Raw genomic sequence first — 18,607 nt, 5'->3', positions numbered from 1 at the left:
AAACAACTTAAAACAAACAATGTGTTGGTGGCATAAAGTGGTGTTATATGCAAATGAAAAGTACATAAAAATTAACCAGGTAATATACATTCTGTGTAATTTTAGTGAGTTGCCTTTTGGCATTTATTTACCTTGACATTTTTGTTAATCAGGAAGTAGTTGGTAATGTTGTTGTTTTTGTAATATTTTACCGTTACATCTATTAAAAAGCTATTCGTTTTAATTTATTATTTGACTGTTATTTATATATATATATATATATATATATATATATAGGCCTATATATATATATATATATATATATATATATATATATATAGGCCTATATATATATATATATATATATATATATATATATATATATATATATATATATTCAATATAGTAGCCTATGTTACTTAATATTGTCTCGAGCCATGCTTATTTTAGAAAAAACTAAAACTAAAACCATAAAAACAATTTTGTTACTTGAAATGAAAATAAACGTCAACTGAAATAAAATATATATATGTGTATATATAAAAAAACTTATTTTATCTAGTTGCAACTTGATGCACTAAAATATCTAAAACTAAAATAAAAATAATAAAAAGATATTACAGTTCCCATTTTTACTTATGAACTAATGTGTGTGTGTGTGTGTGTGTGTGTGTGTGTGTGTGTGTGTGTGTGTGTGTGTGTGTGTGTGTGTGTGTGTGTGTGTGTGTGTGTGTGTGTGTGTGTGCAGTATATGTACACACAGAAACACACACACACACACACATTATATACACACATATATAAACAAAAAAATGTATGTATGAGAGAGCGACATGGACATATACTTTATTTATTTATTTAGTTATTTATACATAGGCTACATACTTTGTTTTTTATTTTCAAAGTTACTCCTCAGGCTTTACATCAACTGTAATAATCACCTGTAAAAAGTTAAACACTGATTTGTGGAAGTGAGTTTCATTGCCATTTTCCTTTTCATAGCAGAGAGGAAAACAAAATGGTGTTTTCTGGGAAACCGTGGCTCAGCAATCAACATTTAAGAAACGTTATTTACAACAACCCAGAAGCACAACGTCAGAGACTCTGTTAGGCCCCCGATCTCCCTCCGAGCGAGCGTTGCACACTGCAGTAAACACGGGGCTTTTAACAGGAACTGGACAATGCAAGTGCAGAAGAGAAAATGACTAAACAAGGTGCTAAGAGGTCCGTTTCTTCTCTCTGCTTTTCCCTGAAGCTTTTAAAGTCCCAAACTTCCTCATGTATAATGAAGTATTCCGTAATTGTTCCCCTATGAACCTCTGAGGCAAAGCGAATTTAATAATTACCATGCTCCCTGTCTCCCTCGGGTTCTCACTGCGTACTTAGCAACAAGAGCCTGGGAATATATATTAATCACAGCAAACAGTGTTGAGGTGCACAGCGGTGACTCTTTCAGGACGTTATCCAGTGATGCCACATTCATGCTTGAGTAGGTGATGTGAATGTGATGCATCTGTCAGGCTTGATGTGGTGTTGATGCCTTCATATGCTTTATAAAGGTCAGCTGCCTGACTATTGATCACTTGTTCAATACTGAGTTTCAGTGGAATAATCGATACGACCCTGAGGTGATGTCAGTGGTGTCAGACAGTCAACGTCAGTTTTAACAGTAGCTAAAACATGCCATTTTATGTAATGCTATTGATAAACGTTAAAGCAACCCTTCCCGAACATGTATGGCCCCGTTCAACTGCTAAATACTGGCCCACAGCTATACAAACACACACATTTAGCCCTCACTCTCTGTGTGTGTGTGTGTGTGTGTGTGTGTGTGTGTGTGTGTGTGTGTGTGTGTGTGTGTGTGTGTGTGTGTGTGTGTGTGTGTGTGTGTGATATAGAAAGAGAGAGATCTGGGTATTTATATATTTAATTAAAAACCTGACTTTATGTTACTTCATATCGTCTCACTGCAAACCAGGCGTACTAAAACCATAAAACATTTTTGTTACTTGAAAATAAAATACATTTTAACTGAAATAAAATATATTTAACTTATTTTAGCTCGTTGCAACTTGATGCACTAAATTAATTTAATTAAAACTGAAATAAAAAAATTATAAAACAAAGATATAGCCGTATTTAAAAAAAATAAAAATAACATAAAATAACAAAAACACTACAAAAATTACTAGAACTAACTAAAAGTAAAATGAAAACAGAAAATACAACAATAACACTATTTCCAAATAATAAAAAATACTATAATAATATCTCAATGATTTCAATTCAATGTGTAGGCTACTTGTGTTTTACAATTGAATCCTTCAGCAATATCCGTATTCTTTACATTTTGTTTACGCTGAGTAGTGTTTACAAGTTTGTAAATAATCAATAAACAAAGTTTTTTTATGTATTACCCTGAATTTAGGAGATTCATAGAAATTTGTTATAGGGTTTGTAACAAGATGTTTTAGCCGTTGACACAGTCTGGCCAGTGGCCAATCCTACTATAGAGAAGGTTACGCTCATGAATATTAAACAGGATGCGTGTTTGGACCTATTTTTTTACAGTCTATGGTTTGGACACTAAAGATACGTCAGCACAATCAAATGAATATTCTTGTCGCAAGCCGCCGCCATAGTACGATAGAGAAGTCTGATTTATTTCAGCGAATCGGTTCGCTCTGAAGGATCGATTTAGAGAATCGATTCAATCGAGTCATCGCTGAAAAGTGTTCCCCCAAAAGACTTGTGCGGCATTTTACATTCTTATTTTATTTTGTATAAGCATAGGCTTATGTATTTTATGCTGTTTATAACTATGTTTCCCAAGATTACGAATTTTAGATAACTAAGCTGTCATTCTTCGACATTTTTAAAAATAGCTTCTTTTGAGTTTAACAGAAGAAAGAAACTCATACAGGTTTGGAACAACATGAGGGTCAGTAAATTATGACTAAATTTTAATTTTGGGGTAAACTATCCCTTTAACTCAAACTCTCTCCATTAGAGTGATTCGCTAAAGCTTAAAGACTCGGTTCATATGAATCATTAAGAACCGACTCAAAACAGCGGTTCCTCCACGAATCGGACATGATGTTCGCTTGCATCTAGAAAGTGAGGACGACTGAATCTCTCCGTATATTTACACAGACTCAATGAAAACTGCCAGGTCTGGTCTATCATCGCAGGAGGACTGAAGACTGTGCCAATATCGTCTGTTTTCATCCTTCAAACGGAAAGTCGGATGATTATTGATGACTTTTGGTGGGGGGAGAAGCCTTCGAATCAAGCATACGGTGATTTTCCTGCGTTTTACGCGTGATTTTGTGATTGATCTGTGCCACACTTTACATCTTCGAAGGACTGTGTTATGTTATGTGGATATGTTACGGATAAAGGCAGCGCTGCAAGATAAATAAATCCACGTTTTTATCACTGAACATCTGCGAAAATCCCGTTTTGCACGTCTTGTGGTGAAAATGTCAGGATATGTGCCATTTCTTAGCATAACAGAAGACAGCAGCGGCGTATTGTGAAATGCATTTCCATATTTCGGGAGCGCAACATGTATTTCCTGCGTGAATCCTGATAATGCACAGGAAGAAGAGAAATGCATTTTAATAACAGACTGTATCTGGCCACGATACGCACTCCGATCACGATCACGTCTGTTCTGTCCATTTAAGCTTTTTTATTCTCCTTATCACAGGGTGTCATGTCGATCTGGGGCGAAACATCTCGTTCAATGGTCGTATCTCTTCCTTCCTGATGTTCTTCATCCATGCGAGGATTCACCATGGAAACCCACAGTGAGCGCTGGTGGACACCGAGACTGGATCCTGGATTGGGAACAGAGAGTCTCATGGATGTGTAAACGGCTTCCTTTTTTTTTTTTTTTTGTCACCAACTTGCTGGGGCCTGTCTTTGCAGACATCAGGAAAAACAAAAGGCGTGTAGCTTCTCGAAGTGCCAAAGCGCCAATGCCACGAACATGCATGCAAGATCTAAACATGCGCCATGACAATCAGGTGGCGACTTCGGATCTGATCTCAGGATTGGACGTTACCCGACACGTTTCAAGCGACCCAAGCACAATGTTCTCAGAGCGCCGGTTGCATTAAAACCCAACAGGAGTGCTAGTTTTCATAGCGTTTTTCACAATCCAACTCCCAGAATGCCTCGTAACCGGGCTTTCTCTGAGCCGGAGTACTCTGCGGAGTATTCGGCAGACTGTTCGGTCACCCTGCCCTCTGACCCGGGACAGGCCGTGGGACGCACACACGAGGTGACCGTGCGCAGCTCCGGCTGTTGCCTGTGTCTCCCGCGGTTCATGCGTTTAACTTTCGCTCCAGAGTCTCTGGAGAACCTCTACCAGACGTATTTCCGGCGGCAGCGGCACGAGACCCTGCTGGTGCTGGTGGTGTTCGCGGCCCTGTTCGACTGCTACGTCATCGTGATGTGCACCGTGCTCTACTCCAGCGATAAGCTGGCGTCTGTGGTCGTGGCGTCGGTGGGACTGCTAGCAGACGTGCTCTTGTACGTGTTGTGCCGGTTCGGTCTTCTCCCCGACCGCGTGACCCGCCGCCTGGTGCCCTACGCCTTATGGGTGCTCATAGCGGCCCAGATCTTCTGTTACCTCGGACTGAACTTTGCCCGCTTCCATCAGCCCAGTGATACTGTAGGCTGGCAGGCTTTCTTTAGCTTCTCCTTCTTTCTGACGCTGCCGCTGAGACTGACCCCTATAGTTCTGATCACGTCTGTGTCCTGTGGCGTACACACACTGGTCCTCGGTGTCACCATTGCCCAGCAGCAGCAAGAGGACATTCAGGGGGCGGCTCTCGGAAGACAGGTGAGAAAAAGGATGGAGTGGAGGAGCGAGAGATGGCAGGAGTCTTGAAATTAAAAGGTTCTTTATTGGAATCGATGGTTCTGTGAAGAACCTTTAACATCCATGGAATCTTTCCATTCCACAAAAGATTCTTTAAAAATAAAGGGTTCAAAAGGAGGTTTTCACAGTGATGCTTTAGAAGAATTATTTTTGGTTCCCCAAATAACCTTTGAGAGTCGACAGTACAATTTAAAGAACCATTTTAAAAAACAAATTAAAGTCTTTAAAAAACCTTTTCGACATCACAAATACTGGGTTATTTTGTTCCGTGAAGAACCTTTAACATCCATGGAATCTTTCCATTCCACAAAAAGATTCTTTATACTCTCTTAAAAAGGAGGTTTTCACAGTGATGCCATAGAAGAACCATTTTTGGTTCCCCAAAGAACCTTTGAGAGTCAACTTTACAATTTAAAGAACCATTTTAAAAAACAAATTAATTCAACAACAAAAATACTGGGTTATATTGTTCCATGAAGAACCTTTAACATCCATGGAATCTTTCTATTCCACGAAAAGATTATTTCTCTTAAAAGGGAGTTCTTCACAGTGATATACTGCCATAGAAGAACCATTTTTGGTTCCCCAAAGAACCATTGAGTCAACAGTACAATTTAAAGATCCCTTTTTTTTTAAGTGCAGTCCACAAAGTCTCTAAAAAACCTTTTTTTAATAAAGTTTCAACACCATTCATGTTTTTTTTCCTTTTAAGAAATATTCGCTGAAAGGTTATTTGTGGCCGCCACAATTGTTCTTCTACACTCTTAAAAATACATTTCCATGGGATCAGTGTACAGTACCTTTCAGTGAACAGAACCTTTTTTTTTTTCTTAGTGTGAAGTCCACAAAATGTCTAAATAACCTTTTTCCACTACAGTAAAGTTCCTTTACTGGCATTGACACCTTTAACATCTCTGGCATTCTTTTCCTTTTAAGAAATATTCACTGAAAGGTTATTTGTGGGACCTGAAATTTTTCTTCTACACTATAAAAAAGACATTTTCTTGGGATCGATGGTTCCATGAAGAACCTTTAACATTCATGGAATCTTTTCTTTCCACAAAATGTTCTTTATATTGGAAATAGGAACACTTTATTTTAAGGTGATGTAGTTACACGTTACTACATGTACTTACTATAGTAATAACAGTAAAAGAAGCATAATTAAGTAACTAACCCTAACCAGAACTCTATAGTAAGTACATGTCGTTAATTAATATTACTCAGTACTTATTTGAGTACAATGTAATTACTGTACATCACCTTAAGATAAAGTGCGGAAACATTCGTTCACTGAAAGATTCTCTGGGAAACCCAAAATGGTTCTTCTACGGCATCACTGTGAAAACCCCCTTCGGGAACCTTGATTTTTAAGAGTGTAAATGAAGCACAGGATTCTGATCAAAGTCTGATTCATCTGGTGTTAAAACCTGAGAAAGACTCGGTGTCAGTGACAACAATGTTTATCAAACACATGCATTTTAGTATATATATATATATATAACTGGTACTTATTGTACAGGTGAAACTCGAAAAATTTGAATATCGTGCAAAAGTTCATTTATTTCAGTAATTCAACTTAAAAGGTGAAACTAATATATTATATAGACTCATTACATGCAAAGTGAGATATTTCAAGCCTTTATTTGTTATAATTTTGATGATTATTTAAATCCACCAGCCAATGTTTGTTTAAAGATGCTAGTTCATAGATAGGATAAGGTCCCATAATGTCAACTAACATTGAGTAAAAAAGAGCAATTCATTTGTTATAGCATTTATTCATCTTTGTTAATGTCGAATCGAATGACAAATACAACTTCTCATTATAGTTTATGTTAGCTTAGGTCCACTAAATAATATTTACAATATTAACTTATGATTTTAATAATGTATTAGTAAATGTTGTAACATTATCAAATGAATTAAAGATTCAGAATTATATTGAATTAAATTTTTACTTTATAAATCGTCGGATCTCGCATGCGAAAATCCCCATATAGTAGCTACCATACACTCTTAAAGGGGTGGTTGATTATGATTTCACTTTTTTTAATTTAGTTAGTGTGTAATGTTGCTGTTTGAGCATAAACAACATCTGCACAGTTCAAAGCAAAGGGAGATATTTTCTTTTAAAGAAATAGTTTTTTAAGGACTGCAACAAACGGCTGGTAGGAACTCTCCCTCACGGGTTAGTGACATCACCAACCCTAAAATGTACATAAACCCCGCCCCCAGGAACGTGATTTATAGATTATCATGACTAATATGCTAATCAATGACTAGAAGATAACTACACATAAGCTTCATAAATTCATCAACTAACCATTCAGAAATGTCCAGTTGCTTCTACATGTTGTCACTTCTTCTTGAGTCTCTCCATCATTGTCTGACTCCGGTTTGAACATAAACATTGAAATGTTCAGTGCATGTGTGTGAGGTAAAAGGACACAAGCTCTTGAAGCTCCGCCCCCTGTGCCTGGAGCAGAGGCTCATTTGCATTTAAAGGGACAGACACAAAAACCTTGCGTTTTTGCTCACCCTCAAAAAGTGCCAATTTTAACATGCTATATAAAAATATCTGTGGGGTATTTTGAGTTAAAACTTCACACACACACTCTGGGGACATCAGAGATTTATTTTACATCTTGTGAAAAGGGCATTAAAGGACCCCTTTAAAAAAAAAGTTCTTTATTGACATTGATGGTTCCATGAAAAACCTTTAACATCTATGGAAACTTCCCATTCCACAAAAGATTTGTTATAGTAGAAAATTATTGTTTAGGATTTAGATTATTAAAATGTTCTTCACAATGAGAAAAACCTGGTTATTTTAAGAACTGATCACTGAAAGGCTCTTTAGGGAACCAAAAATGCTTCTTCTGGCTGCGAAAACCCCTTTCAGGAACTTTTACTTTTTATCTTTTAACCAGCGACCTAGAAATAAAGTAGATATATAACAATGTAGATAAGTTTAGTTAGCTGAAGAAGAAAAATGCTGGACTTCTTGTTTTTATTGTAATATATTATTTAAATTGTAAAGCAGTTAAACATCATGGTAGCATGCTGTACTGCCCTACATTTATCTTGTCATGAACATAATAATGTTACAAAGCCAAAAAAATCTGGTCTTCAATTTTTGATGCAATATAATAATCTAATTTAGATTTTTGGATGAAATATGACTGTGTGTGCATGCTTTCATCAGATTCAGGTGATGCATCATAAATATATTTGTGATTTGATATGTGCATGTCTGCGCGTGGTGTCATGCTGCCAGTCTGTGGCACTGCAGTCGTAAGATGGTCGAAGGGGCCAGAAGGGCCGGCAGGTGTCCAGTCGAGATGCTGAGCTCTTCTTACTCAGCAAGACTGCGGCCCCGAGAGACCTAACACAGAAAGCAGTTTATTAGAATACATTACAGAGCAAAAACATCAAGATCAACGCTTCATAGTGGCATTATTGTGCAGTGCAGGTCCTTCTGTAATACAGTGAACCTCACGAAATGTCTTGGTCAAAAATAATGCATATTTTGGGACGTGTGTGTGTGTGTGTGTGTGTGTGTGTTTTGTGCAAATTCTTATTACTGGAAGGTGAAAAAAAATGATATTGTTATTTTAAATTTTTTAATATTTATACATCATGGTAGGTTTTAATAAAAAAAAACTGTAATTTTCTTGACAGTAATTTCAATCACTTGGTTTGTTTTCATGTCAATTATTTATGTTTTCTAAATCATATAAACTGGCAGTCAGTATTTGGAAGAACTGTGTTCAACATTGATAATAATCATACATGTTTATTGAGCATCAAATCATCTTATTAGAATGATTTCTGAAGGATCATGTGACTCTGAAGAGTAATGATGCTGAAAATCGTTAATTAAAATTATATATTACAATGTATTTTGATATCTTCAGACTTGGTGGACATAAAAGACAAAAATCTTAATTATTCCAAACTATATATAGCTTATATAATACAGCTTAGACTGTAAGTCCAGAGGGGTTGTGTAAGCACACTGGACGCGTGTCATGATTGTGCTGTTCTGTCTTGCAGCTGCTGGCCAACATTGTGATCTACTTATGTGCCATCACAGTGGGCGTCATGTCGTATTACATGGCCGACCGCAAACACCGCAAGGCCTTTCTCGAGGCCCGGCAGTCGCTGGAGGTGAAGCTCAACCTGGAGGAGCAAAGTCAGCAGCAGGTGAGAGAGACCACACACACACACACACACACACACACACACACACACAACCCAGATGAGCGTGGGAATGTTCTCATGCTGAGCAATCGCTTCCTTCGCTGGAGACGCTCATCTGATGAGCTAAGCAGCATTTCCTGTTTTGCAAGAGCACAAATTCAGTTTTATTTACATTAATCATCCAGCCCTATTCCTGGTCTCATGATTCAGTCTCGTTAGCAAAAGTTGGGGATAAAGGTATTATATGAACCAAGCAGCGAGAAACAAACGAGAAAGTTTGCATGAGAATTAATTGGAGGAGAGCGACAGTGTGTGTGTGTGTGTGTGTGTGTGTGTGTGTGTGTGTGTGTGTGTGTGTGTGTGCGCGCTAAAGGGCTCTGCGTTGTCGTGTCAGAGTCGTATCACGTCGATGCCTCGGGGCGGACAAGTCAAAGCAAAGCCACTCGTTGTGATCAGTTGTGAAATATATTTGGGACTGAAATCCTCTTCTGTGAGTGGACATCTGGTTGGACATCTGGTGTATCAGCTCCTGGTCAAGGAACATATTTGACCAATACATTTGTGTGTGTTTTTCCACCCTCGAGTTTCATCTGCATTTCCTTTAGCTTTGAACGTGTAGGTTTGTCGCTATTTTTGAAGCTATCAAAATAAGGTTTTGTGGCTTTTAGTCCATGTCTGTTTATACATTGCTTGAATTTTAGCGATTCCAATTGACCGTTCGCAAAGACCCGCCCCCCTTAGTTACTGTCGCTATGTCCGACAAGCTACCGACAACACACCGACAGTACAGGACAGACCAGGTTACTTTTCAGTTACTTTTGATATTAAACATATTAAACAAAGTCTCACCTTTAAAATTGGGTCATTTTTTAAAATAAATTTAAACAATAAATAGCGTTTTGTGGCTCTTTAATGTGTCTGACAGATCGCTGTATAGCATCAGTTAAAGCTGCTCGTGAACCGATCATCTCTTCCTTCTAGTTCATTTATAGCATCAAATAAACATGAATGAACATCAGAAGGAATGTTGTTTTAACCGCGGAAAGGCGTCAGTACACTCCGCTTCTCAAGTTCAAATCCTCCCATGTTAATCTACTAACTCTCCTGACTGCTCTGTCGGACAAAATGGCGGATGGCGAAGTATGATTGGTCAGATCACCTGTCAATCAAGCTCCCTGCGAAGGGTCAATTCTGCTTATGGATTACAATTCTTATCAATTCCCAGTTTTGATTCCAACTTTGTCAAAAGTTAAGTCAAACTAACATTTATATTGAACATATTTATTAGCCTATGTCTTTTTGTTGGTCAATGCAGCAAAGAATTTGCATGACAAACTTGAACCTGTTGCGAAATCTGCATGGGGAAATCTTTTGCGCTTCCTGATTGCGCGGATTGCTATTGAAATTACTCGATTTTGACGATTATGAAAACATTTTTTAATCGTATTTTCGTATAAAAAGGTAATAACTTGATTTTGTTGATCACCTGGTTTGTTTTCCTGTGATGTCATGTTATGTAGCCCCGCCCACCGTGTAATCTCATTGGCCTAAAATCCCACCCTACAAAACTGTATATTAATTAACGCTGCCGTCGCATGCTATCGTAATTATCGTAAATACAAGTTTCCTAGTTAAAAGTTGGACGTTTTTACCACTGGGAAGTTTGAGGATAATTTTGATACCCAAGTTCGCGAGATGGACGGGCCACAAATTTTAAACATGGCGAAGGGGAGAACGATTGTGGCTGTGTGACTGCTTGCCGTTCTTTCCAAAACCGATACATCGCCTTGTCTTGTTGTTAAAGTATAGTGCATATTTACTTATGAACAATCATTTGAAGCGTATTTTATATTTATACACAGCAAAAATAGCCTGTATTTGACAGAAATTCCAGAATCGTGACCAAGCTGAGTATAGAGACTGTGGGCGATGTTTGCCAAGTATTCGCTAATTATCATTTTGGCTTTAATAAGATTTTCACAATTAATTGGCAAGATTAAACCTGGTGTCCTCCATGGTTTTCTGTTCTTTCTGACAACGAAGCACTTGAATGCGACGAGTGCATAATCACGACTTCAGAAGTGAGACGTTGAATATTTCCGATTGCACGTGAAGGCAGCTTCAGCGTCTGATGTGTTCTGATTGGCTGCAACTGTGTGATGTCATACTGGATTTTCAGTTTTTTTTTTTGTGGGCAGAAAATTGCTTCATGTATGTGTGTACAGATTTAGCAGTCAGTTCATCACTTACAGAGCAAACACTTCCTATTAGCGGAAAGTTGAGAAGAAAAATAGGTGCGTATGAGAGAGAGAGAGAGAGAGGCCGATAAGAAGCATATGAGGAGAAACTCCCTGAATACTAATGGAGAAGCAGGGGCTGCTGGGATACGGGGTCTGCAAGCCAATCAAGGAGCATCCGGCTACAGCTGGTTACCATGGCGACCAACCTCCTGAGACAATGTCAGCTGTAATCACACTAGCGACTCCCTCCTCTTGATCCCTTCCAACCTTTATCTTCTTTTATTGTCACACTCTCGGGTGATTATACTGACCTGATATGTTGTCAGCTGCCTCCTCTATTCGTGTGTGTGTGTGTGTGTGTGTGTGTGGGAGTGGTAGAATGTGTTGGAGGAGAGCGGCAGTGTGTGGGGGTGTGTGTGTGTGTGTGTGCGCTAAAGGGCTCTGCGTTGTCCTGCTTGTCGTGTCAGAGTCGTATCACGTCGATGCCTCGGGGCGGACGAGTCAAAGCAAAGCCACTCGTTGTGATCAGTTGTGAAATATGTTTGGGACTGAAATCCTCTTCTGTGAGTGGACATGTTAACAGGTTGCCATCTGGTGTATCAGCTCCTGGTCAAGGAACATATTTGACCAATACCGTTTCATCTTTTTTGTGTGTTTTTTTCTTACCGTCAAGTTTTATCTGCATTATCTTTAGCTTTGAATGTAATTGTAGGTTTGTCACTTTTTTTTGAAGCTATCAAAATAAGGTTTTGTGGCTTTTACTCCATGTCTGTTTATACATTGTATGAATTTTAGCGATTCCAATTCTGCCTATGGATTACAATTCTTATCAATTCCCAGTTTCAATTCAAACATGGTAAAAAAGAGATCTACTAACTTTTACATTTTGAACGTCTTTTTGCCAAACATTCTTTTGCAGCTGAATACCACGAATAAAAATCAGCAGCCTAAAGAACAACTACTGGTAACTAATAAACTAGACTGACTAATATACATTTCAAACATTATTAAATGACTGTCAGAGTCCATTTACAACTACTCATTACTTCAAATATGCAGACGATACAGCCATTCTTTCTCTGCTCAATGAGGACAATGACTCTTTTTTGGAATATCAACGTTCTACAGAACATTTTAGTATGTGGTGTGAGGATAACTTTCTGGATCTAAATATTTTAAAGACTAAGGAACTGGTCTTTAGCACCTCAAAAACACCAATCCATGCTTCTAGAATTATCATTAACGGAGAGATAGTTGAGAGAGTAGAGCATTTCAAATATCTTGGCATTATTTTGGATCAAAATCTCAATTTCAACCAGCACACTTTAGGGGTTTACAAACGCTGTCAACAAAGACTGACAGCTATTCGTAAACTTAGGCACTCGTCTGTTCAGCCACGTCTTCTTCTGCTTCTGTATCGCAGTATTATTGAGCCAGTCCTTATGTATGGTGCCATTTGTGTTTTGCATATGCTTACAGTCACCAACAAGAACAAATTCTTAAAGATAACTAATTTAGCAAGCAAAATTATTGGTATCCCTACCCCCAATTTATCAGATAGTGTCTCGACATTTACGTTGCGAAAGGCACAAAAAATCTTAAATGACTCAGAACACCCACTTCACAAGTATTTTATTCTTCTGCCCTCTGGCCGCAGGTATAGGATGCCGATGTGTTGAAAGGCCAAGTTTAGCAAGAGTTTTGTTCCTGTATCTATACAAGCTCTAAATACATAAGAAAACGGCCATTGATACGTCAGGTATGCGCTCTTGTTTTCTGTATATGTTTATATAGTCATGTTCTCAATGTTCTATGTGTGTTTGTATTATGTACGCATCTATGGTGGAAACAAATTTCCTCTCGAGGACAAATAAAAATCTATCTATCTATCTATCTAAAGACAAGTATATGGTCAGTCATATAATAAGAACAATAATCAAATTAGCTATAGCACAAATAAATATAAATCATTTGTGAAATCAAATGTAAAAGAACACTTCTTAGTATGGAAGTTTGTTTTCGCCACAGAATAAACCAATTTAAAAGATAATTGTGAGTTTTTATCTCACAATGCAGATTTTTTTCCCCTCAGAATTGTGAGCAATAAAGTCAGAATTGTGAGATAAAAAGTCACAATTACCTTTTTTTTTTATTGTGGCGGAAACAAGCTTCCATAGCTTGCCATAGTTTTCTTTTCATAAGTAAAATACAGAAGAATCCTTATTAAAGTTACCAAGTTATTCAGTCAAGATCAGTGAGTAATCATCTTTTTCTTTTCTCTTGCTGTCACTTTAAGATCAAATGCGTTTTCTTTCTCCACTTAAATGTTCACTTAAAACATAACTGACTGTGTATAGGAGGATATTTTGACATAATATTGTGTGTATTTGTCCATTCAAGTGCAAGAAGACGCGAAAGAGAACTCAATTCAAGATTCATGCACTAAATGAGAGGTAGCTTTTTGTGTCCAGCACAGAAAACAGCAAATGCAGAATTTAAAATCACATTAAAATGCACACACCGGAATCGATAAGTGGAATCGAAATTGAAATTTTATAACAAGTGTCCGATTCCTGACCTTAAGTATCTGATTACAGAATTGGAATCGAATTTAGATTCCCAACCCTAGTCTGTTAGTTATGAGGTCATTAGTAGTGAACTACTAAAAGTTGGCTAAACTTCTGTCAGGACCACTATCGACAAATACGATTGACAATTAGCATACAGTTGGGATTGGTGTTATGATTCTGTTCTGAGCAAGAACTCCCTGCGCATCCATGCAGCCTAGCATAGATAAGAGCAGGAGAGCAGCAATAACCCCCTTAGGGTAAACAGAACAGAACCAACATGAATGTATTGCAGATATCATTAATTCAAGATTTGAAAGTACAACATAATTAGAGAATTGTATTCTGAACCAGAATGCCATCGTGACTGACGAGAGGTGGAGCTGGGGAGGGAGGAGGGTAATTAGCTTCTGAGAAACACGATAGCTGCTGATAATACTGAAGGAGCTTATATATGTATACGGTGATAGGCGTCGCATTCCTATAGGTAGACGTGGATCTGCTGAGAGTCAGCTGATGCGAGCTTGACTAACGTGACCTGCCAGAACTGACGCTACGCTTGATTTTTAGCGCATATACAGTTTGATTGAAAAGTTTGGGGTCGGTAAGATTGCTTAATGTTTTTGAAAGAAGTGTCTTATGCTCACCAAGACTGCATTTATTTGATCAAAAATAGAGTAAAATCAGTAATATTGTTAAATATTAATAATTTTTAATTAAAATGTAATTTATTCAAATGATGCAAAGATACATTTTTAGCATAATTACTCTAGTCCTCAGTGTCACATGATCCTTCAGAAATCATTCTAGAATGCTGTTCCCTTTCGAAGGAACTCTATTCTAACGCAGCATCTCGTTCCCTTCTCAGGGAACCGGAGTTACATACGTAACCCTAAGATGATCTTACAGGGCCTGGGACAATGTACCTGGGACAATTTTAACAATTTTCTTTGCAGAATAAGTATTTAGCAAACAAACATGCAAAGGTGGTTTATGTGCAGACCTTGTGTGTATCCAGTCTGCAGATGCGCATGTAGGCCTACAGTAACAAATGCACAAGACCAGGGGCGTCAGTTTGTGTTGAAAAGTGGTGGGGACAAAAGATCAGATGAAAAAACATTAGGTACACAGCCTTAAGCGATGAAAGTAACGCGTTCTGCAAAAACAATATAGGACCTTTTTGTTTTATAGACATGAAGAGAGCGCAAATTGCTGCAGCCGCGAGGACTGTGGCGGCGGCGGCGATGCCGATAAAGCACCTAAAAGCTGTCACAAAGAACCGGCAAAAGCAATGATTATGAATATGTCAAATATAACAAGACATTTTAATTGTTTATTAATAAACATGAAGTTGACGATGCTGACTCGTGTTCTTCGCAGTAGTGAATGCGCCAGAGAGAATGCACATTTCATACGGATTACATAAGCAGAGAGCAGTCTGTTTTCTTTTTGAATTGTTCTGTTTAAAAGTAGACATTTCAATATAGATATATTTTTCAGGTCTGTGAAGTAGGCTACCTTATAGCTACGCTGAGTTTCGGTTCATTTATGAGACGCGCTCCAGGTCACGCGCCTCCTTGTTGTGATTATCTATTGTCTGCTGTATTTACTTCTTATTTATTAAATCCAGGCAATTTGTTGATGAAAAACTGATTAAAATTAAGATACAATTAATACAAAACGAAATTCACTTTAAAGAAAGGCTTTGTGCCTTCTTTGAAGTCTCTCTGGACGTTTTAAGTCTTTTAGTGCCGCTTCAGAGCGGTCGCGTCCGTAACGGAGAACTGTCACGTCTTGTCAAAAACATTGTTTTTTCCTCATTATTGCGAACACGACAAATTTAAATAAAATGAATATTTTATGTTCTGTGGAGAGCCAACCCTTCTTCATCTGGCGGGTAGTATTACTTTTGATTTGCACAGTGTAATTCACAGAATAACTAAAAAATATTTTGCCTGCTAAAAGGTAAAGATTGTTTTTATTTATTTTCATGAATGCGTGTCTATTTCCCTCATATTCCGGTACTCAGGTTGCAGGTGACTCTGCAAACGTGGAGAAAAACATCCTGTCTGAACGACGCCTCTGACATTGTAACGTTAGCTATTTCCCCTTACAGCTGCTTTGATGCTCTTATCCATAGCTCTTATCTTATACTAACTAGCATGGAAACAATCTATGGTAAAGTCAGTGAATAAAAGACTAACACAATGATGAACAAGTAAAAATAACAATCGCAATAACATGTGGTTTTACTGAATAATTAAGTAGGCTACATATAATTGAATATAAAATATAAAATAATATAAAATAATATAATATAAAGAAACATCATTGCTTGATTTGCTACTCTCTGCTGACTCAGATGACGAAATCTTTTATCCTACGTCGGCCACCATAGCTTCTCATTCGAGTTTGAAAAGGGAGGGATAGGCCGTAAGTGACTTTGTTTGCAATTCGCAAATCTCACCACTAGATGCCGCTAAAAATTACACACTGCAAAGCACCTACAGACAAGATACACTGACAAAATGTCTAAAAGGGAAAAAAAGATACCTTTCAAAAAGATGAAATTAATTCCTTTTTTATAAATGAAATAATTAAAAAGAGAAGAAAAAAATATAAATATAAATACACATATAAATTAAATTAATTTAGGCATACAAAAAAATCATAAAGGAAGTAATGTGGGAAATATGCTTCAAAGACAGGCCAAAATAGTGATGAATAAAAAAATATATAATATGTCATTTTTGCGTATGCTAGTTCACCGTAGTTGCGCTAAAACAAATGTTTGTGTGCGGGGGCCTCAAACAAAGAGCAGCCTAGGGGCCCCTGACCACCTTAATCCGCCCCTGCCTGCAACAGCAGCTCAACCGAACAGTGCCAAAGCACCATACTGTAGAAAACAGCAGCGCGTTAAGTCAATGATTACAATGAAATTCATTACATATGTAAAAGAAAACACACCATGTGCTGCACTCTTCAATGTCACAAACCTGACTCAACAGTGTGGCTGTTTGTCATGTTCACAGAGAGAGAATGTATAACTTGGACAAGAAGAAACTGTGTCAAGAAATTGTTCAAGTTACTGATCGGTGCATGCATGTTTTTGGGTCATTTTAGAATCAGTAATAGTTTAGTTTTTTGTTTAAGTTACTTTTTTTGGACAATGTACATTCTGTATCTAAACTGCATTGCATGTTTTATTTTGTGCAAATAAACCTTTAACATTTCTTGGTTAGCTTGATTTTTCAGAACATTTTAAACCAAATGCTTTCAAAAAGTGGTGGGGACATGTCCCCAGCGTCCCCAGTGTAAATGACACCTATGCACAAGACAGTTATGTTCGCATTATCAGTCGATGTTCTTCCTCATACAGGAGCGTCTCCTGCTGTCCATCTTGCCCAAGCACATCGCAGACGAGATGCTTCAGGACATGAAGAAAGAAGCCAGTCAGAAAGAGATGCAGCAGTTCAACACGATGTACATGTATCGGCATGAGAATGTCAGGTGAGTTTGAGTTTGTTTGTAGCTTTTCAGTAAATGAGAGCAAAGCTTGATGCAAATTGTTTCTAAAAGGAGCCTTTTACTGTATTTCTGTTGCAGTATTCTGTTCGCAGACATCGTGGGCTTCACACAGCTGTCCTCGTCCTGTAGTGCGCAGGAATTGGTTAAGTTGCTTAACGAATTGTTTGCCCGTTTCGACAAGCTAGCAGCTGTGAGTTCCTGTTATCTGTATGCATGCTTTTTTCAATATACGTTTAGTAAAGTTTACAAGATTAAATCATTTTAGGTGTTTACAGATTTTAAACTATTCATATAGAGTGCAACAGTAGAGTTTACAGTAAAAAAAATCACATTAATTTTCTCCATATAGAGATGCATTTTCTATTGCTTCTGTAGATGCCATAAATCAGACTGATTTCAACTTTGTCTAAAACAAATGTTAACTGCCAATATAAATCCTGAAGACATAAAACATTATGAATGACATAGTCTAGTCAAATTTGGGGTTTGTACGATTTATTTTTTATTAATACTTTTATTCAGCGAGGACACTTTAAATTGATCAAAAGACATTTATAATATAACGAGATTTATATTGGAGACCACCGTTGAGAAGCAGATAGGGCATGAGAATGAGACACCCTGAAGACCATAGTGGCTCTAGAAGGACAGAGAGAAAAAGCCCAGAGAGTTCAGATAAGATCACAGAAACAGGTAGCGCAGAGAGTTCAGGGATGGCTTAAACGGCTGTGACAAGGGACTCAGGGTCCAAAAGCGACCTTCATGGCCGTAACTGGGCGGACAGATGTTCATAGATGCTCATAGACAGCCTCTGTGGCCGTGACAGGGCAGGCTCAGGTTCAGGAGGAGACGCAGCCGCCCCGGGAAGAGCTGTAGTGGTCGCCGATGCCTTGGAAGGAGCAGGGGAACTGTTGCGTCCCAAACACAAAAGATGGCAGCCGCCATCACAGGGAGCACAGCCGATGGCAACAGGACCTCTTGGACCATCGAACTTGGGACCACCGGGCTTAAAAGTGCTGAGACCACCGGACTTAAAAACGCTGAGAACCCCGGACTTGGGACCACCGGACTTGGAAGCGCTGAGACCCCCGGACTTCGGACCACCGGACTTGGTAGCACTGAGACCCCTGGACTTGGGACCACCGGGCTTAAAAGTGCTGAGACCCCCGGACTTGGGACCACCGGACTTGGAAGTG

The 18,607-nt window shown here is 38.2% G+C and overlaps 1 protein-coding gene across 1 annotated transcript in view; it reads left to right on the top strand.

Moving 5' to 3' along the window:
* The first annotated feature begins 3,074 nt into the window (after nucleotides 1-3,074).
* adcy3a (adenylate cyclase 3a) overlaps nucleotides 3,075-18,607 on the top strand; it is a 51,337-nt gene continuing 35,804 nt past the window's right edge. Inside the window, exons 1-4 of the mRNA XM_079625745.1 lie at nucleotides 3,075-4,831; nucleotides 8,930-9,079; nucleotides 17,263-17,393; nucleotides 17,490-17,601. Coding sequence (XP_079481871.1) covers nucleotides 4,157-4,831; nucleotides 8,930-9,079; nucleotides 17,263-17,393; nucleotides 17,490-17,601 — 1,068 coding nt within the window. The 5' untranslated portion in view covers nucleotides 3,075-4,156. The remainder of the gene's footprint in view (nucleotides 4,832-8,929; nucleotides 9,080-17,262; nucleotides 17,394-17,489; nucleotides 17,602-18,607) is intronic.

The sequence above is a fragment of the Phoxinus phoxinus genome (assembly GCF_949152265.1).
Source record: "Phoxinus phoxinus genome assembly, chromosome: 10".
In the NCBI taxonomy this organism is placed as follows: Eukaryota; Metazoa; Chordata; class Actinopteri; order Cypriniformes; family Leuciscidae; genus Phoxinus; species Phoxinus phoxinus.
This window is presented reverse-complemented; position numbering and strand designations above follow the sequence as displayed.